At 40.6% G+C, this 21854-nt stretch overlaps 1 protein-coding gene across 1 annotated transcript in view; it reads left to right on the top strand.

Moving 5' to 3' along the window:
- The window catches only part of L3MBTL4 (L3MBTL histone methyl-lysine binding protein 4), a 439737-nt gene that overhangs the window by 307623 nt on the left and 110260 nt on the right, over window positions 1-21854 (top strand). Inside the window, exon 15 of the mRNA XM_032875713.1 lies at window positions 16721-16894. Coding sequence (XP_032731604.1) covers window positions 16721-16894 — 174 coding nt within the window. The remainder of the gene's footprint in view (window positions 1-16720; window positions 16895-21854) is intronic.

Raw genomic sequence — 21854 nt, 5'->3', positions numbered from 1 at the left:
AATAAATAAATAAATCTTTTTAAAAAATCAGAAATGAAGAAGTAAAATTATCTCTTTTTGTAGTAGACATGATCTTACCTATGGAAAACCTAAAAACTACACTGAAAAAATCTGTTTCTATATACTAACAATGAACTATCTGAAAAAGGAATTAAGAAAACATCACAACAGCATCAAAAAGGATAAGGTACTTAGGGATAAATTTAACCACTGAGGTGAAAGATGTACAATGAAAATGATAAAACACTAATTAAAGAAATTAAAGAAGATATAAATAAATGGAAAGATATCCCATGTTCATGGATTAGAAGAATTAATTTTGCTAGAATATCCATACTGCTCTGAGCTATTTACAAATTCAGTGCAATCCCTATCAAAATTCTAATATAATTTTTCAAAGGAATAGAAAAAACAATCCTAAATTTCATATGGAACTATAAACACCCTGAGTAGCCAAAACACTCCTGAGCAAGAATAACAAAGCCGTACACAGTACACTCTTCCTGACTTCAGATTATACTATAATATCATTAAAACACAATCAAGACAGTATGCCACTGGGATAAAAGCAGACACAGAGTAATGGAACAGAATAGAGCCCAGAGATAAACCGACATATATATGGTCAGCTGATCTTTGACAGGGGTGCCAAGATTACATAATGGAGAAAGGATAGTCTCTTCAAAACATGGCATTAGGAAAATTGGATATCTACATGCAGAATGAAACTGAACTCTTAGACCATACACAAAAATCAACTCAAAATGAATTAGAAACTTAAAAGTAAGGCTTAAAACTTTAAAACTCCTAGAAGAAAACACAGGTAAAAAGTTCTTTGACATTTATCTTGGCAATGATCTTTTGGATGTGATACTAGCAACACAAGCAAAAGAAGCAAAAATAAGCAAATGGGATTACATCAAATCAAACAGCTTCTGCACAGCAAAGGAACCACAAATGAACAAAAACACAGCTTTCATAGGAGAAAGTATTTGCAAACCATACATATCTGATAAGGATTGATATCCAAAATGTGTAAGGAATTCATTCAACTTAATCACACACACACACAAAAAACCCAATTTAAAAATAAAGGACCTGAATAGACATTTCTCCAAACAGGACTCAGAGAAGGCCAACAGGTGCATGAAAAGTGCTTAACATCACTCATCATCAGAGACATGCAGATTAAATGCAATGATGTATCACCTCATGTCGGTAAGGACAACTATAATAAAAATTAAATAACAAGTATTGATGAGGATGAGAAGTGGGAATCCTTGTACGTTGTTGTACAAATGTGAAATGGTGCAGCCCCAATAGAAAATGGTATGGAATTTCCTCAAAAAATTAAAAATAATACCACCATATTACCACGCAATCTCCCTTCAGGTGTGTATCCAAAGGAATTGAAATCAGAATCGGATGTCTATCCAAAGGATCTGAAATCAGAATCAGAGATACCTGCACTCCCTTGTTCATTACAGCATTATTTGCAATAGCTAGGATATAGAAACAATCCGAGTGTCCATCAGTGGATAAATGGATTGAAAAAATGTGATATGTACATACAACAGAAAATTAGTCTGCCATTTACAATATGAATGGACCTGGAGGTCATTATACCAAGTGAAATAAGCCAGACTAATGCAGTATGATACCACTTTTATGTGGAATCTAAAATAGCCTCATAAAAGCAGAGAGTAGAATGGTGGATGCTGTAGGATGGTGGGTGGGGAAAATGGAGAGGTGAGAGGTTAAAAGGTACAAAGTTTCAGTTATGCAAGATCAATCCTGCAGATCTACTATATAAAGCACAGTGCCTATAGCCAATACTGTTATGTACACTTAACATTTTCTAACAGAGTAGGTCTTACATTAAATGTTTCTACCACTGAAAAATAAACACATACTAAATGTGGCAGGAGGAGTTTGGGAGGTGATGTATATATTTATGGCCCTGTTGGTGGTGATGGTTTCACAGATGTATACTTATCCCAAATGGCTCGTGTTGTTTACTTGAAATATGTACAGCTTTTTATGTGTCAGTCATACCTCAATAAGTTGCTCTAAGCAATGAAGAACCAAATAAAAATTATAGAACTGAAAATATAATAAGTTGGATCATTAGTATATTTTGCATCAGAATAGACATTTTAAAATTAAAAATTCATGAGCATTAAATTTGGGATAGTCATGATACCAGGAGCTCACTTGATTTGTCTCATTTGGTTTTCACAAAAATCCCTGTAAGAAAGGTGTCGTCACCATTTTATAGATGAAGAAATGAAAAAAAAAAGATTGAGGAGGAGTCAAGATGGCGGAGAAGTAGCAGGCTGAGACTACTTCAGGTAGCAGGAGATCAGCTAGATAGCTTATCTAAAGATTGCAAACACCTACAAATCCAATGGGAGATCGAAGAGAAGAAGAACAGCAATTCTAGAAACAGAAAATCAACCACTTTCTGAAAGGTAGGACTGGCGGAGAAGTGAATGCAAAGCGACGGGAAGATAGACCGCGGGGGGAGGGGCCGGCTCCCGGCAAGCGGCGGAGCAACGGAGCACAAAATCAGGACTTTTAAAAGTCTGTTCCGCTGAGGGACATCGCTCCAGAGGCTTAACCGTGTGGGGTGAAGCCCACGCGGAGTCAGTGTGGCCTCAGGTCCCGCAGGGTTACAGAAGGATCGGGGGTGTCTGAGCGTCGCAGAGCTTACAGGTATTAGAACAGGGAAGCCGGCTACAGAGACAGCCGAGGAGTGAGCTCTAAGCTTGGGTTTACCTTGAACCGGTCTCAGGCTCGGTCAGCTCGGAACGTGGCTGGAGGCCAGGGTGACAGGAGCAATTGGGCGCTGTTCTCTGAGGGCGCACTGAGGAGTGGGGCCAGAGACCGGGAGGCCGCCATCTTCATTCCCGTCCTCCGGAACTCTGCGGAAAGCGCTCAGGAAACAAAAGCTCCCGAAAGCAAACCCAAGCGGATTACTCAGCCCGGCCCCTGGTAAGGGCGGTGCGACTCCGCCTGGGGCAAAGACACTTGAGAATCACTACAACAGGCCCCTCCCCCAGAAGATCAACAAGAAACCCAGCCAGGACCAAGTTCACCTACCAAGGAGTGCAGTTTCAATACCAAGGAGAGCGGCGGAATTCTGGAGGAGGAGAAAGCAAAGCACGGAGCTCATGGCTTTCTCCCCATGATTCTTTAGACTTGCAGTTAATTTAATTTTTTTTCTTTTTCAATTTTTTTTCTCTTCTTCTGCCAAATTTTTTTTTAACTTTTACCCTTTTCTTTTTTAACATTTTTTAACTAGTTTAATATATATATATATATTTTCTTTTTTATATTTTTTCTTTATCTGTTTTCTTTTTTTAATTGTTTTTTTTTTTTTTTCTTTTCTTTCTTTCTTTTTTTTCTTTCTGAACCTCTTTTTATCCTCTTTCTCCCCCCTTAGGATTTGGGATCTCTTCTGATTTGGTTAAAGCATATTTTCCTGGGGTTGTTGCCACCCTTTTAGTATTTTACTTGCTCCTTCATATACTCTTATCTGGACAAAATGACAAGGCGGAAAAATTCACCACAAAAAAAAGAACAAGAGGCAGTACTGAAGGCTAGGGACCTAATCAATACAGACATTGGTGATATGTCAGATCTAGAGTTCAGAATGACAATTCTCAAGTTCTAGCCAGGCTCGAAAAAGGCATGGAAGGTATTAGAGAAATCCTCTCGGGAGATATAAAAGCCCTTTCTGGAGAAATAAGAGAACTAAATCTAACCAAGTTGAAATCAAAAAAGCTATTAATGAGGTGCAGTCAAAAATGGAGGCTCTCACTGCTAGGATAAATGAGGCAGAAGAAAGAATTAGCGATATAGAAGACCAAATGACAGAGAATAAAGAAGCTGAGCAAAAGAGGGATAAACAGCTACTGGACCACGAGGGGAGAATTCAAAAGATAAGTGACACCATAAGACGAAACAACATTAGAATAATTGGGATTCCAGAAGAAGAAAAAAGAGAGAGGGGAGCAGAAGGTGTATTGGAGAGAATTATGGGAGAGAATTTCCCCAATATGGCAAACAGAACAAGCATAAATCCAGGAGGTGCAGAGAACCCCACTCAAAATCAATAAGAATAGGTCCACACCCCGTCACCTAATAGTCAAATTTACAAATCTTAGTGACAAAGAGAAAATCCTGAAAGCAGCCCGGGAAAAGAAGTCTGTAACATACAATGGTAAAAATATTAGATTGGCAGCAAACTTATCTACAGAGACCTGGCAGGCCAGAAAGAGCTGGCATGATATATTCAGAGCACTAAACGAGAAAAACATGCAACCAAGAATACTATATCCAGCTAGGCTATCATTGAAAATAGAAGGAGAGATAAAAAGCTTCCAGGACAAACAAAAACTGAAAGAATTTGCAAACACCAAACCAGCTCTACAGGAAATATTGAAAGGGGTCCTTAAGAGAGACCCTAAAAGTAGTAGATCAGAAAGGAACAGAGACAATATGCAATTACAGTCACAGGCAATACCATGGCACTAAATTCATATCTCTCAATAGTTACCCTGAATGTTAATGGGCTAAATGCCCCAATCAAAAGACACAGGGTATCAGAATGGATAAAAAAACAAAACCCAACTATATGTTGCCTACAAGAAACTCATTTTAAACCCGAAGACACCTCCAATTTAAAGTGAGGGGGTGGAAAAAAAATTTACCATGCTAATGGACATCAGAAGAAAGCAGGAGTGGCAATCCTTATATCAAATCAATTAGATTTTAAGCCAAAGACTATAATAAGAGATGAGGAAGGACACTATATCATACTCAAAGGATCTGTCCAACAAGAAGATCTAACAATTTTAAATATCTATGCCCCTAACATGGGAGCAGCCAACTATATAAACCAATTAATAACAAAATCAAAGAAACACATCAACAATCATACAATAATAGTAGGGGACTTTAACACTCCCCTCACTGAAATGGACAGATCATCCAAGCAAGAGATCAACAAGGAAATAAAGGCCTTAAATGACACACTGGACCAGATGGACATCACAGATATATTCAGAACATTTCATCCCAAAGCAACAGAATACACATTCTTCTTCTATTCTCCAGAATAGATCACATCCTTGGTTCTAAATCAGGTCTCAACCAGTATCAAAAGATTGGGATCATTCCCTGCATATTTTCAGACCAGACCAGACTAGCTCTGAAGCTAGAACTCAATCACAAGAGGAAATTTGGAAAGAACCCAAATACATGGAGACTAAACAGCATCCTTCTAAAGAATGAATGGGTCAACCAGGAAATTAAAGAAGAATTGAAAAAATTCATGGAAACTAATGATAATGAAAACACAACAGTTCAAAATCTGTGGGACGCAACAAAGGCAGACCTGAGAGGAAAATATATAGTGGTACAAGCCTTTCTCAAGAAACAAGAGAGGTTTCAGGTACACAACCTAACCCCACACCTAAAGGAGCTGGAGAAAGAACAAGAAAGAAACCCTAAACCCAGCAGGAGAAGAGAAATCATAAAGATCAGAGCAGAAATCAATGAAATAGAATCCAAAAAAACAATAGAACGAATCAACGAAACTAGGAGCTGGTTCTTTGAAAGAATTAATAAGATTGATAAACCCCTGGCCAGACTTATCAAAAAGAAAAGAGAAAGGACCCAAATAAATAAAATCATGAATGAAAGAGGAGAGATCACAACTAACACCAAAGAAATACAGACAATTATAAGAACATACTATGAGCAACTCTACGCCAACAAATTTGACAATCTGGAAGAAATGGATGCATTCCTAGAGACATATAAACTACCACAACTGAACCAGGAAGAAATAGAAAGCCTGAACAGATCCATAGCCAGTAAGGAGATTGAAACAGTCATCAAAAATCTCCAAACAAAAAAGCCCAGGGCCAGATGGCTTCCCAGGGGAATTCTACCAAACATTTAAAGAAGAACTAATTCCTATTCTCCTGAAACTGTTCCAAAAAATAGAAATGGAAGGAAAACTTCCAAACTCATTTTATGAGGCCAGCATCACCTTGATCCCCAAACCAGACAAGGATCCCATCAAAAAAGGGAACTACAGACCAATATCCTTGATGAACACAGATGTGAAAATTCTCACCAAAATACTAGCCAATAGGATTCAACAGTACATTAAAAGGATTATTCACCACGACCAAGTGGGATTTATTCCAGGGCTGCAAGGTTGGTTCAACATCCACAAATCAATGTGATACAACACATTAATAAAAGAAAGAACAAGAACCATATGATACTCTCCATAGATGCTGAAAAAGCATTTGACAAAGTACAGCATCCCTTCCTGATCAAAACTCTTCAAAGTGTAGGGATAGAGGGCACATACCTCAATATTATCAAAGCCATCTATGAAAAACCCATCGCAAATATCATTCTCAATGGAGAAAAACTGAAAGCTTTTCCTCTAAGGTCAGGAACATGGCAGGGATGTCTGTTATCACCACTGCTATTCAACATAGTACTAGAAGTCCTAGCCTCAGCAACCAGACAACAAAAGGAAATTAAAGGCATCCAAATCGGCAAAGAAGAAGTCAAACTATCACTCTTCGCAGATGATATGATACTATATGTGGAAAACCCAAAAGCCTCCACTCCAAAACTGCTAGAACTTGTCCAGGAATTCAATAAAGTATCAGGATATAAAATCAATGCACAGAAATCAGTTGCATTTCTCTATACCAACAACAAGACAGAAGAAAGAGAAATTAAGGAGTCCATCCCATTTACAATTGCACCCAAAACTATAAGATACCTAGGAATAAACCTAACCCAAGAGACTTAAGAATCTATACACAGAAAACTATAAAGTACTCATATAAGAAATTGAGGAAGACACAAAGAAATGGAAAAATGTTCCATGCTCCTGGATTGGAAGAAGAAATATTGTGAAAATGTCTATGCTACCTAAAGCAATCTACACATTTAATGCAATTCCTATCAAAGTACCACCCATTTTTTTCAAAGAAATGGAACAAACAGTCCTAAAATTTATATGGAACCAGAAAAGACCTTGAATAGCCAAAGGAATATTGAAAAAGAAAGCCAAAGTTGGTGGCATCACAATTCCGGACTTCAAGCTCTATCACAAAGCTGTCATCATCAAGACAGCATGGTACTGGCACAAAAACAGACACTTAGATCAATGGAACAGAATAGAGAGCCCAGAAATAGACCCTCAACTCTATGGTCAACTAATCTTCGACAAAGCAGGAAAGAATGTCCAATGGAAAAAAGAGAGCCTCTTCAATAAATGGTGTTGGGAAAATTAGACAGCCACATGCAGAAAAATGAAATTGGATCATTTCCTTACACCACACACGAAAATAGACTCAAAATGGATGAAGGACCTCAATGTGAGAGAGGAATCCATCAAAATCCTTGAGGAGAACACAGGCAGCAACCTCTTCGACCTCAGCCGCAGCAACATCTTCCTAGGAACATCGCCAAAGGCAAGGGAAGCAAGGGCAAAAATGAACTATTGGGATTTCATCAAGATCAAAAGCTTTTGCACAGCAAAGGAAACAGTTAACAAAACCAAAAGACAGCTGACAGAATGGGAGAAGATATTTGCAAACGACATATCAGATAAAGGGCTAGGGTCCAGAATCTATAAAGAACTTAGCAAACTCAACACCCAGAGAACAAATAATCCAATCAAGAAATGGGCAGAAGGGGAGCCTGGGTGGCTCAGTGGGTTAAGCTGCTGCCTTTGGCTCAGGTCATGATCTCAGGGTCCTGGGATCGAGTCCCCCATCGGGTTCTCTTCTCAGCAGGGAGCCTGCTTCCCTCTCTCTCTCTCTCTCTCTCTCTCTGCCTGCCTCTCTGTCTACTTGTGATCTCTCTCTGTCCAATCAATGAATGAAATCTTAAAAAAAACATGGGCAGAAGACATGAACAGACATTTCTGCAAAGAAGACATCCAGATGGCCAACAGACACATGAAAAAGTGCTCCATATCACTCGGCATCAGGGAAATACAAATCAAAACCACAATGAGATATCACCTCACAGCAGTCAGAATCGCTAAAATTAACAAGTCAGGAAATGACAGATGCTGGCGAGGATGCGAGAAAGGGGAACCCTCCTACACTGTTGGTGGGAATGCAAGCTGGTGCAACCACTCTGGAAAACAGCATGGAGGTTCCTCAAAATGTTGAAAATAGAACTACCCTATGACCCAGCAATTGCACTACTGGGTATTTACCCTAAAGATACAAAGGTAGTGATCCGAAGGGGCACGTGCACCCAAATGTTTATAGCAGCAATGTCTACAATAGCCAAACTATGGAAAGAACCTAGATGTCCATCAACAGATGAATGCATAAAGAAGATGTGGTATATATACACAATGGAATACTATGCAGCCATCAAAAGAAATGAAATCTTGCCATTTGCGATGACGTGGATGGAACTAGAGGGTATCATGCTTAGCGAAATAAGTCAATCAGAGAAAGACAACTATCATATGATCTCCCTGATATGAGGGAGTGGAGATGCAACATGGGGAGTTAAGGGGGTAGGAGAAGAATAAATGAAACAAGTTGGGATTGGGAGGGAGACAAACCATAAGTGACTCTTAATCTCACAAAACAAACAGGGTTGATGGGGGAGGGAGGTTGGGGGAGGGGGGGTGGGGTTATGGACATTGGGGAGGGTATGTGCTATGGTGAGTGCTGTGAAGTGTGTAAACCTGGTGATTCACAGACCTGTACCCCTGGGGATAAAAATATATGTTTATAAAAAATAAAAAATATATATTTATAGGTGAATAAAAAAAAAAAGAGAGATTGAATAGCTTGCCCAAGATTCTGACGCTGGAAACTTTAATCCAGTTTCCTCTGATTCTTAAACCTGTGCTTCTCAGCACTCAACTAAACCAATTACAGTGCTCCATGGGTGTAGTAATTCTCTCAATTTCCTAACTGCCCATTTTAGCAAGTTCATAATATCTAGCCTGACTTCAGAGGCTGCATTATCCCGCAGAAATGTGTTTTTAGAACAAAATTTATTTTATCCAACCTTTTGAACTCTGAGTTCTGTAGCTGTCAATTTCTTTTAACTCTACCTACGAAACTTGTTTTAAATATACTTTTTGCTTACTATGTGCATTCAATTTGCTAATACTTTTAATGATAATTAAGTGATGGTATCATCAATTTTCTGGGCAAAAACTAGTCAGAATCAGAGAAAATTTACCCATAAGTTATCCTGGGCAAATTCATTTTATTTTACTGTGTTGTATTGTATTATATTGTATTGTATTTTAGTGGGACAACTTCATTTTAAAACCACCCGAATTTGAAGAAAATTAGCGTCAAGACCTTAGAATCTCATATCTATACCAATTGGTTTTTGCCTGTCTCTGTGTTGGAGAACAATATAATAGAAATTGTGTTACCTCCTCAGTTGATATTAGACAATGTTGTTTCTTTCTTCCTGGTCTACATTCTAACATGTATCATTTGTACTTGTTCCTTTTTTTCTGGCCTTGAGAAATTACTTAGTTTATTTGGTCAGCGGTAGTGATGAATATCCTGAGTATTTGTGCCTGACTTTCATCCTCATAGAAGCAAAGTCATCAACAATTTAAGTCGTTAGCTTTTAAAAGTTTCTGTAGAGACTATTAGACATATTCTGTAATTTCAACAAATGCATTTCATCATTTATCATGTTTTTCAGTGCCATTTGGCCAAAATATCATTATTTTCTTAAGAATAAAAGATGTTCTGGGCACCTGGGTGGCTCAGTGAGTTAAAGCCTCTGCCTTCGGCTCAGGTCATGTTCTCAGGGTCCTGGGATCGAGCCCCGCATCGGGCTCTCTGCTCAGCGGGGAGCCTGCTTCCCCCTCTCTCTCTGCCTCTGCCTACTTGTGATCTCTCTCTCTGTCAAATGAATAAATAAAATATTTTTAAAAAGAGAGAGAAAAAAAGATGTTCGTTTCATTCTTATGCTGTGGAAGTTTAGACTACCTACATATTAAAGACTGAAAAGGAGTAGCTTCTTTTCTTTTTTTTAAGATTTTTAAATTTTATTTATTTGACAGAGATCACAAGTAGGCAGAGAGGCAGGCAGGGGGGGGGGGGAAGCAGGCTCCCTGCTGAGCAGGGAGTCTGATGTGGGGCTTGATCCCAGGACCCTGAGATCATGATGAGGGCTGAAGGCAGATGCTTAACCCACTGAGCCACCCAGGTGCCTCAGGAGGATCTTATTTTCATAGAGTCAAATGACAGTGAGAACAAACCGTACTGAGTGGACTGGGAAACAGTGAGGGGCGGGGCGGGGAGGTTCTGCTCTTCCTACGTGACTCGTGTGATGCCAGGCACCTATCCCAGGATGGCTCTTGTCGCCTCAGGGCCCGAGGCTGAATCGAAAGACAGGAAGCATTTATTTTTCTAGCTCCTTCCCATTTCCTCGCTGATCCCCCCTTGCTCTGCGCCTCCTTTGAGGTCTCTCATAGGATCTGATGGTGGCGGCCATTGAGAGCCTCCCCGCTGCCTGTTTTTCTGGGGAGGCAGACCCCTCAGACCATCTCTTCCATGAATGCTTCCAAATTGGAGGCCTCTGCCCAGTCCCACAAGTAATTCTTTGTCTTTTGAAGATAGATGAAGAGACTTAGAATCTAGTCTCTCTGCTCAGATATGATTCTTCCGTGTCTTCTTTTCTAGGTCATGGTAGGAAATTGAGAATATAGTTGACTTATAAGATAATTGAGACTAAAATCTAAAACAATAGGCCTCGTTGAGGGGTAGGTTAGTTGCATTAGAGAACTGTCTCTAATTTTGGCCTAGCTGAGGGCTTATTCCTAGAGAAGGGCTCCTCCTGGGAGCTACTGTCTGTTTCTGGCAACTTCGCTTTTCAGGATTGGGAGAAAGGTTGTCAGTGATTTGACACTCTTCCTGAAATACTGCTGACCTCTGTGTTGTTGGTGTTTATTTATGTCTGGGCGTACAGCACTGAAGGGGCTATTTCATTTTTGCTATTTTGCTGAAATTTGTCATGCTTCCCAATATTTTCATGTCATGCCACAGAGAGAAAATAATAATCAGTACTTGGGAACGAGAAGGAATTTAGAGCTTGGAAGAGGCTGCTTGAGGCTGGAAGGACTGACCTCAGACTCTGGCCCCTCCTGGCTGCCCTGAGGGTGCAGTGGGACTCTGGTTGGGAAGCTACCATTATGTAAGTCGAGACAACTCAGTTATAACCTTAGGGCCCAAACTGGTCACCGCCTAGGATCTGGTAGAACATGGCCCATTATTTTCAGCAGAACAGGGTAGTCAGAGAAGCAAGAGCCAAATCTGCAGCTTGGGTATGAGAAGATGAACACACGGTTGATACAAGATGATGATCTAGTAGAACAAGCAGAACTGGAGTCCAGGGGGTTTGGTGATCAGTAGTCATCATCTAGACTCAGAATCGGGGCCAGATGGGAGAATCCATGACGCAGGTAGGGACCCCAGTTAGAGAGCGAAGCTCAGTAATAGAGAATAACTCAGGGTGAGGAGCACGTGAAGGACTGGCCGGGTGGTATCTGCAAAGTGCAGCCTCACTTCTGGGTTGGTATTGAGATGCAGAAATCCTGTCCTGGGAAGGAATCGAGAAGAAAACGGGAACATAGGGCTTCTGTCCCAACAGGGCCCCCGAATTCTAGCTGTGGCAGCAGGTGAGGCATTTAAGAGCAAGGACAGAGGCATGTGCCTCTTTAGGAGATCCGGAGCCCACGAGACTGCCTAGACTCATGAACAGAGCATGAACACTGCTGACAGTACTGGGCACTGCTTCTGGTGGGGACCTTTGAACCCTGCAATGAACAACAGGGTTTAGCAAATTATCTTTGGCCTCAGATCGGGATTGGTCCTGGGAATGTGGGGAAACTCACCAATCTGTGCACAAAAGGAAGGAAAATTCAAAGGCTGAGGGCCATCCTGGGCCGGACACACAAAGCAGCAATTCAGCCTCAGGTGCCAGGCTCTGCTGTGTCCAGCCCTCCACCATTGCAGCTCGAAGGCAGTCAGGAATGCTTCTCTTAAAAGGAGTACAGGACGTTTTCCTAAAGAAAAAAACATGTATACTAATAAAATTTAATTTACTTTTCTGTTTATCCTCAGATATTAATATTATGCTTAAATAATCTGAAAAGCAAAACTAGTTATTTTATTTTATTTTAATTTTTAAAGATTTTATTTATTTATTTGTTAGAGAGAGAGAGAGAGAACAAGTAGAGGGAACAGCAGGCAGAGGTAGAAGCAGGCTTCCCACTGAGCGGGGAGCCAGATGCAGGGCTCGACCCCAGGACCCTAGGATCATGACCTGAGCCAAAGGCAGACGCTCAACTGACTAAGCCACCCAGGTGTCCTAAAACTAGTATTTTTTAATTGTCATCATTTTTATGTTTCTATTTATGAAGAGGACTGTGAGGACCACGATTTTAGATCTGTTAGAAGATCTCTTTTAAAACTTGTCTGCAACTATCTGGTACTTTTTGCTTTGCTTAGTGTTTACCCTTTGTTCATATGCCTTGGTGCTATTGGTGAGCTTGGAGCTGACATTCTTTACCAATTATTTGGTCAAACCATATGAAATTCAGATAGTCGACTGTCTGTCTTAGAAACTACACTTTTGGGGCGCCTGGGTGGCTCAGTGGGTTAAAGCCTCTGCATTCAGCTCAGGTCATGATCCCAGGGTCTGGGATCGAGCCTCACATCGGGCTCTCTGCTCAGCGGGGAGCCTGCTTCTCCCTCTCTCTGCCTGCCTCTCTGCCTACTTGTGATCTCTGTCTGTCAAATAAATAAATAAAATCTTTAAAAAAAAAGAAAGAAACTACACTTTCATATGGGTCAACTGACTAGTTTCTGCGCTCTCTTCCTCCTTTTCCTGCACATCTGCACATAGCAAACACCCCCTTCACTAAGGAGGGCCAGGAAAATAGTCTGCTCATTCAAAGAAACCATGTCTTCCACACAACACTGCTGCTCAGGGCTTCCCCCTCAGCCCACAGTTTCTACACCTTCTATCGTGGTCCTAATAAGCTCAAATTTGAATGTACTACTTTCCCATCAGTCAGAAGCTGACATTTTGCCTTGACCAACAGAGCGTTAGGCTGTAGAAATTTCAGCTTATGTCAACAGTTTTCTAAAGAGACTTTATCTTCAGAACCTCCTTTCCTCTTCAATATTTAGCTAAACCACAATAAGTTTTAAAAATCTTTGTCATGGGTCTTGATCCCAAGGTCCTGGAAACAAGTCTCACATTGGGCTTACTGCTCAGTGGGGAGTCTGCTTCTCCCTCTCCCTCTGCTGATCCCCCTGCTCCTGCTCTCTCTCAGTCTCCCTCTCAATTAAATAAATACAATCTTTCCAAAAAAGAAAGATTTTTTAAAAAAATAAAATAAAAAGTTTTATCACACACACCCAGGACAACCAACTCAGTGTTTTGTTTTGTTTTTTAAGATTTTTATTTATTTATTTGACAGACTACAAGTAGGCAGAGAGGCAGGCAGAGAGAGAAAGGAGGAAGCAGGCTCCCCACTGAGCAGAGAGCCCGATGCGCGGGGCTCGATCCCAGGACCCTGGGATCATGACCTGAGCCGAAGGCAGAGGCTTTAACCCACTGAGCCACCCAGGTGCCCCAACTCAGTGGGTTTTTAACGTGTACACACATGCACAAGCACATGAGTAAGGTTCTGCATTTGCAGAAAGGCAGGCCAAAGTCAAGGATCCCGTATCGTTCACACAACAGTGTTCTCTCCAAAGAGCACAAGTAAGCACCGTGTCGCAGTACGGAAATGTGTTCATGGCACGGTGGCAGGTTGGAAAGGGCGCAGACTACTCTAGCTGAGATGTTAACATCACCTCTTCTCTTGTACTTCTGTGTCCCATCATCATCATCTTTCGAATTCTTCACCAAAGCAGGCCACACCTGGTATTGTTGTTTAATATGTTCTTTTGCACTTCACACTTCCTTCCGATCCATGTAGCCTGGAGGTGGGGTGTCACCGGGCTTGCCTGGTGGAATCAGGAGGTGTGGCACCCTGGTGACACTCCCGGTGTTCCATTCCTCACCGCTGGAGACACAGAGGGGCTGGAATGGAATTAGGAAACAACAGGCAAGGGACAAAATGAATAGAGGGACTGACTGATGAGTGAAGTTTGAGGGAACCCACATTTCTCTCCACTGAAGCAAGTCCCGAACAAGAGCGTCTGTGACAGCTGTCTACACTGCTGGACGAATAAGGCTGGGGGACAGAGCATCATTGCCATGCAGCACGAATCAGGTTGGGGGATGATACAAAATTAAGAAAATTCATGACCGTAATACGTCATTTAAAAGTCTCAATTTGAGAATATGTATTAGATGGATAGCAGAGCTTCTGAATCATAGTATCTTAATGAAAACTTACTTGTGCTTGAAATAAACACTTCCCAGTTTCTCTTAGGATAGCCTCATGCTTTCAACTTTTATCTGCAGAGAGTTCTTTCTAGAATTTCCCTTAGATCTCATACACTGCAGCTTAAACAGTTCACTGCCTCTGGGCTGTTATTGGAAACAGTTCTTTATCACATCTTAGCTTCTCACACAGGACTGTAGTGGCTGTGGGCATACTCTAGCCATTAGTCACAGCGAACAGGGTGCTGCTCTCCCCTGTAAACACCTGCCTCGGCTTCTCTTTGCACAAGAATTATACCACACTTCTCTCCTGTTTCTTCTTTCGGTGATGTGAACAACCTCACATAGTGCTAATTACTAAGTGATCTATTTTGAGGCTTCACAAGAAAGTGCCAAGCAACTTTGGGAAGGTGGCTTATCCTGTGTGTGACTGTTTTCTTACCTGCACAATAAATCTATCAATATCATCTTTGAGTAGTTAGTAATAAATGTAGAAATAATATATGTTAAATCTTGATTTTTAGTGGTCGTCTAGTACACACTCAGTAGTGGTAGCTTTTTTGGTTTTATTATTATAAATTATATTTATAAATATATGTTAACTTCTTCACTGGGTTTATTGTCTCTAAAACTCTTATGATATAGCAGATGCTCAGCTAATGGATTATTGAATCAGTAACTGAATAAACCAATAAATCAGCACCAAGTATTACAGATTACAGAACATGCATATAGAGAGGACTCTCTTGTGTGTAGCAAAGGCTAGTTATTCTCCCTACTGCCTGCTCAGATTCACCCTGTCTTATTGGGCAGGCTGATGTCATCCAGAAGATCAATTCTAGATATAGGTTGATACTAAAGACCTTCTGGGGTTAGATTGTATATGGGCTGTCCTTGGCAAACTCCATCTACTTGGAAATAAAGGAAGGGGGCACTTGGGTGGCTCAGTGGGTGAAGCCTCCGCCCTTGGTTCAGGTCATGATCTCAGCGTCCTGGGATCAAGCCCCGCATTGGGCTCTCTGCTCAGTGGGGAGACTGCTCTCCACCCCCACCTCTGCCTGCTGCTCTGCCTACTTGTGATCTATCTCTGTCAGATAAATAAAATCTTAAAAAATAAAATAAAATAAAGGAAGAACTGCATTGGTCCCTGATTTTATCATGCCATTAAAATAAAAAAAAAAAAAGAAAATGTTCATGCATCCAAAAAGAATTTATTATGCATCATATGTCAGCAAATGTACAGTAAATGTACAGTATTTGAAAGCAAATTCCTCAAAAAGACCAGACTGCCTAGATATCAATGCATTTGACTCTGCTTCCCTAGATGGAGAGGATGATAACACTATGATAATAGTAACAACTACCATGTTGGGGTGTGTGTGTGCGTGTGCGTGTGCGAGATTTGTCATGGTTCCAGCACCCCTTGGAATTGAATCTGATTTTCCCACGTAACTGGAGAGAAACAGAAGCTTGAGAATGAAACACTTTCCCCCGGGGTTGCCTGCAGCTGACCCGTCACCCCTGGGCTTTCCCTGCGAGTGGTTCCCTCACTCCTAAGCAACAGCAGAGGTTTGGGGCTGCTTTGGAGAGAGGGCTGCAGGCACAGAAATCCGACGGAGACTACCAGTCTGTGGAAAGAATCAGATCATGTGTCGTAGCAGCTCATTGCCAGTTAGGCTCCAAACAACATCCAAGATGGAGGATTCAGCCTTTGCTATGGTCTCTCCCTTTCATCTCAGGTGTTCCTTCACGTTCAAACACAACACTTTCTAGCAGGTTTCAGGAGAATTAAGCAGAAATACAGATACAGTATTTCTAGATACATGAACGTTGAGAAAGAAAAGCATAATATTCTCTGATAATGGTGAATATTTTTCATGGCCCATACTATCTGGTGATGTGGCTAATCAAATCAGGGCATACATATCAGAAGATACAAACTTTGAATCAAGTGTTTATATAACATTGCCATTGCTCTCCCAGAAGCACATTATTACATTATTCTTAGATGTTTAGGTTTCCAAAATGGTAAAAACTATATGTCTATAGCAGATGACTATACCTTTCATTCTCTGGAACCAGTGTCTGTGATCTGGAACTTGAGAGTTCTTTGAAGGGCAGTGTGAAAGGAAGCTTATTAGGGTGTCCTCAGTGGAAGAAGAAGGCCTCCCTCCAGTTCTTAAAATTTGGATGTCAGTCTGTCCCCGTGATGGTGGATTCCTGGTCAACTGCTGTAAACTGACAACTGTACGCTCGTTTTTATACAAACCAGTGCTTTTGGCTGCCCGTATTCAGACATGAACCTGAAAAAGGAGGCAACTCTTCATGATCGTCTGAGAGAACAAACACAGGCAAATTTGGAACCCGACTCTTCACATTCGAAACCAAAGAACCTCTGCGGCTTGAACTTCAATGGAAAACATGAAATGGTGAACAGTCAGCCCAGGTAAGGAACTTTTGAAAATGTAAACCGGAAAGCGAACCATGTAGAAGAGTAAAAGAACAACATTTTTAATAATAATACCTAGTTCCTTGGGTTTCTTTGAAATGATTGTTCACTGGCTCATGGGATTCATCTAAAGTTTGGTCTTCATTTCAAAAAATACTTTTTATGTCTTTGTTTTCAAAAATTTAGATTCACGTCTTTCTAGATGTACATGTTACATGTGAGCAATAAGAAAGCACATCTCATCTATAAAATTCCCTAAGATTCGCTTTTGCCTTGAGAACATCTTTGTTCTGTGGGATGGTTTCAGAGATGGACTCTTTAGGACGTGGAGTATGGCATCCTCTCCATCCTACCAGGATTTCCTGTCCTGCCTGATATCTGCCTCGTCCTTGTTAATCCAGGTGCCCTTCCGATGCTGTTTCTTCTAACTCGGAACAGTTTCCCTGTTGATTCATTGGTAACACGTGATCCTTCCGTTCTTAAATGCGAACTTAAAGCAACAATTTCCAATTTTCGTTTACATGTTACTGTTTTCTAGGGAGCTGCAAATGCAACCTTATTTTTTATATGTTTTAACCTATGGCAGGAATTATAAACAGAAAAATCTGACACTCAGTAGATAGTGGGAGACCAGACAGAGGAGGAGCCAAGACAGGCTGGTCAGAGAAGCGAGGAGCGGGTGTTTTTCAGACCCTGCTGCAGGCGGAGGCTCTCCTGTTCAAGCCCTTCAGAAACTGCAGACTCCCTGAGCTCTGAAGGAAGGTCTACTTGAGGGGGGCTGCTGTTTCTCCCCGACCTCCAGAGCCTTGCTCTTTTCACTCAGCCCTGGGTGGAAGGAAGAAGCAGGTGTCTCTCATCATGTGGGAGCCTGAGCTTCCACTGGAACAACTTTCTGCCCCTTTATGCCTTCAGTCCCAGCGAGGCTGCTGCTTCCCTCTCAACAAGACACCTGTTCATTGGGAGAGTTTGGTGCAAAGTGTGGGTTTTGTTTGTTTTGTTTTTTCAAGCAAATGTTGGTATAGCGTATTTGGGTGGCATTTCCTTCTTGTTGAGTAGTCGATTTTGCTTCTGCACACCTCTGTGCAGATTACCTCTCCTTTACTGCACCATCTATTTCCTGTAGATACGCATGCCTATTTTCGTAGCTGTGTCGTGCATTTTTTATTATTTGTTAGACGCCCACTTCTCTTGTTGAAACTTCACAGGGTCTAGCTGTTCTTTACTGCCTCTTTCCCACCCACACTGTTTACAGCTGTAAGTAGTTGAGAGCTCCATCATCCTTTCCATGTCCTAGTTGAGGGAGAACTTCTTCCTTTCCCTTTTTAAAAACTGATTTCCAAGGAATGGTGTTTATTTATCCCAGAATTATAGAGATCAGTACATCCTTTTGCTCAAATTCTTTCTGTTCTGTTACCTTTTTATTTCCCAAATAAAAACTTAGCTCGTGTCTCTTTGTAAACATTTTAGACATTCATCCTCAATGTCAAAAGTCAGAGAGACAAAACAGATCTTTGAACCACTTCAAAAACAAACAAACAAAAAAAACAACTGTTAAACCGCCACATTCTCTGAGGCTAGCTAAGCCTTTCTTTTCAGCAAACACGGATATATGGCCTCTCCTCTCTTGAACTCCTCTTTGGAACTTAACTCTTTTCAATACATTATTCTATGCTTTACCATTTTGAAGGGGATTTACACTGAAATAGAACAGATAAGCATAATTACCACAGATAGAAAGAAGTAGAGAACGTTAGTTGATTACCACATAGAAAAATCACACATGACCCTATCCTGTGGAATCCTATTTCATGTACGCCCAGTACTGTGTAAGTAACTGGGCGAGGGGAGGGGAGTCATACCGTGCACATCTTGAATTCCTTCTTAAGCCTTCTTTTGTTTTCCAGTCTCAAGACCAAAGCCCTCCTCGTGCTTCAATCCCAGTCCACTTCTTTTCATTCAACCAGCTGTCATGACAGTGCTTGCGCAGTATTGGCTGGAGTGCCCACTTTGATTCTACCCCATCTCTATGATATCCTGCTCATGGTCTAGAATTCCAGGGAGGGGGAAAAACAGAGCAAAGAAATCATCAAGGAATCATATGTGACACTAATTATGAGCAGAAAAAAATATATTTTAATTCTCTTCACAGTTTACTTGTTTTGGTTTCCTGAGGCTGAGTTTGCTCTAACCCAAATCATTGCTCTTAAAAATCACAAGACAGTAGATATAGGTGGAGGATATTTAAATTCGATCTCTTTCTTCTATCTGTTGAGAATGATTCTCACCTGGCTCATGTCCAAGGATAAGAATGAGGGATAAATTAGTGAAAACGAGAGTTACAGTTTCCATCCCCCCTCCCATCCATCCATCCATCCATCCACAAATACATCCCTGAGCTACCAACAGGCCTTCTGTAATTGCTTATACGAGCAACACTTGTCACCTTAGAATCTCAGACTTCTGACAAATCAAGTGCAAAATGTAAAATTAATTCTTGACATTCTTCCCAAATCAATTAGATGCTGCCCAGAAATTTAGGGAATTTTGTCTTTTCCCTAACTGCATCCCAGTTTTGTAATTACTTTTTAGAAGTGTATTTGTTTCCATATTAATCTTGGTAGCGGGAGTTCTTATTAGTAAATCATTTGATTATGTTCACATTTTCTGAATAGACGGTCAAGTTTTAAAATTGAGTAGATTATATACTACTAGATGTTTACAAGATTCACATTCATGGAAGTAATATTATATGTTAACACAACTCTTAAAGACCCAGTCTCACAATAGGTCCTCATTACTGAAAGACTATCCTTTTCCCTTTATGCTAATAGAGTGAGAAGTATTACATTCCTGGTGCAGTAAGTACAGGCAAATGACCTTGTACTTGAGTTTCTTTCATTTAGGTATATACTTACTCTAGAGGAAAGGGGATATTTTTAATTTGACAGTTTATAATTTGCACATACATTACCTTTGAAGCTTCCCATAATCTTGTGATTTAGGCAAAACAGATGTTATTGTCAGCATAGTATTGCCATTTATAGGTGAAGAAATTGAGATCCTTAATAATAACGGATTTGGGACCCAAATATAGGTGTTCTGGTTCAATCTGGCATATTCCTGTTTCAGTAAACTAATAATAATAACACTAGAAGTATCAGTAATAATAACTATCTAATATTAATATCACCCACACTTTGGGCCATAAAACACTGTGTTAAACAGTCTGTATGCATCATGTTATTTTAATTTGATCCTTACAACAACCCTATGTGTAGTAAGTATTCTTATTCTGATTTTATAATGTGGACACTGCAGGTTCAGAGAGGTTGGGCAGAGTTGGCAGGATTGCACAGACAATTAGTAAGAAAGTTAGGATTTGGGTCTAGAATGGCCTGACTCCAAATCTTATACACGTTTCAACTACGTTAGACTAGCAAAAGAATGTCAGCTTAACACTCTGAAGGGTTTGGCTGAATTTCTGTCTAGATGACTTCCTACTGTGTCTGTGATTTTCAGGGTCATCTTGTGATGCATTTATTTCTTATTTCTTGAAAACAGAACTGTTGGAAGGGAAGAATCTTACCATGATTTCCCCAAACTATTTATTTTTATTTATAGTATATATAATACAATATCTTCTATCTTTTTTTTTTTAAGATTTTATTTATTTATTTGACAGACAGAGATCACAAGTAGGCAGAGAGATAGGCAGAGAGAGAGGAGGAAGCAGGCTCCCCGCTGAGCTGAGAGCCTGATGTGGGGCTCGATCCCAGGACCCTGAGATCATGACCTGAGCCGAAGGCAGAGGCTTTAAACCACTGAGCCACCCAGGCGCCCCACAATATCTTCTATCTTGAACACATTTCATTATAATAAACTAAAGGCCTCTCTCTGCAACGTGGGAGTAAAATTATACTCATTAAAACAGTTTCATCATATCGAAATTACTTTGAAATGCAACTGTCCCCTCCCCCCTTATTATCTGTTAGCTGGCTTCCCTGGGTCTGAGTGGAGCATTTTTTTTTCCAGCATTCCCCAGCCACCTAAGTATTCTTTAATAACTTCTTTTGCCTCCCCAAAGCAGCTTAACATATTCTAATTTACATAATTTGTAGAACACCATTGTTAATATTCAGTCATATCCATACTCACTGCTATTAAGAAAAACCTAAGAGGGACACCTCAGTGGCTTAGTCATTTAAGCATCTGACTCTTGATTTTAGCTCAGGTTATGATCCCAGGGTCATGAGATCAAGCCCCCGTTAAGCTCCGTGCTGCTGAGCATGAAGCCCGCTTATGATTCTCTCTCTTCCTCTGCCCCTCCTCCAAGCACGCTCCCTCTCTCTCTCAAAAAAAAAAAAAAAAAAACCTAAGAAAATGCCTAGTAAATCTCATTTTTCTTTCCCCTAATGCCTTCTATATTATAAATTTTATGCACTTCCTTAAGGCCTATACTGATAATAAAAATGACTGAGGAAGCTATGGTAATCAGAGAGAATGGCGTGTAGTGAAATAGTTCCTTAATGATTCTCATAATAAATTGTGCTGCCGTGAGCCAGCTAGTTTATTTCCACTACTCAAATTAGCTGGCCCCATAAATACCTGCTTTGGGGTCCATTCTCAGAATTAAAACAGTGTTAGTCTGTTGTTTCCTCTATTAACCTTCCAAGTCATTACATAGGTTTTCCTTAATCCATCAATGTTTTTCTCACAACTTCCCACATAAATTCTCTGCTTGGGGAGATAAAGCCTACTCAGTGTCCCACTCACTCCCTATAATCACCCACAATATCGTTTTTATTCCTGGGCCAGTGCCTTTGTTCCCATTCTTCCTACTTTATCTACTCCCACCTGCATCTTCTCCCTTCTCAGAGGCTCAGCTGTATCCTTAAAGTTTTCTACAGCAGTTCCAGCCCATATGAGCTTCTTGATGTCAGAGACCACATCGTTCATA

Source organism: Lontra canadensis, unplaced genomic scaffold (assembly GCF_010015895.1).
Source record: "Lontra canadensis isolate GAN:19392208 unplaced genomic scaffold, GSC_riverotter_1.0 scaffold57, whole genome shotgun sequence".
Lineage (NCBI taxonomy): Eukaryota > Metazoa > Chordata > Mammalia > Carnivora > Mustelidae > Lontra > Lontra canadensis.
Note: the sequence above shows the minus strand (reverse complement) of the source record. Positions and strands in the feature narration are given on the sequence as shown.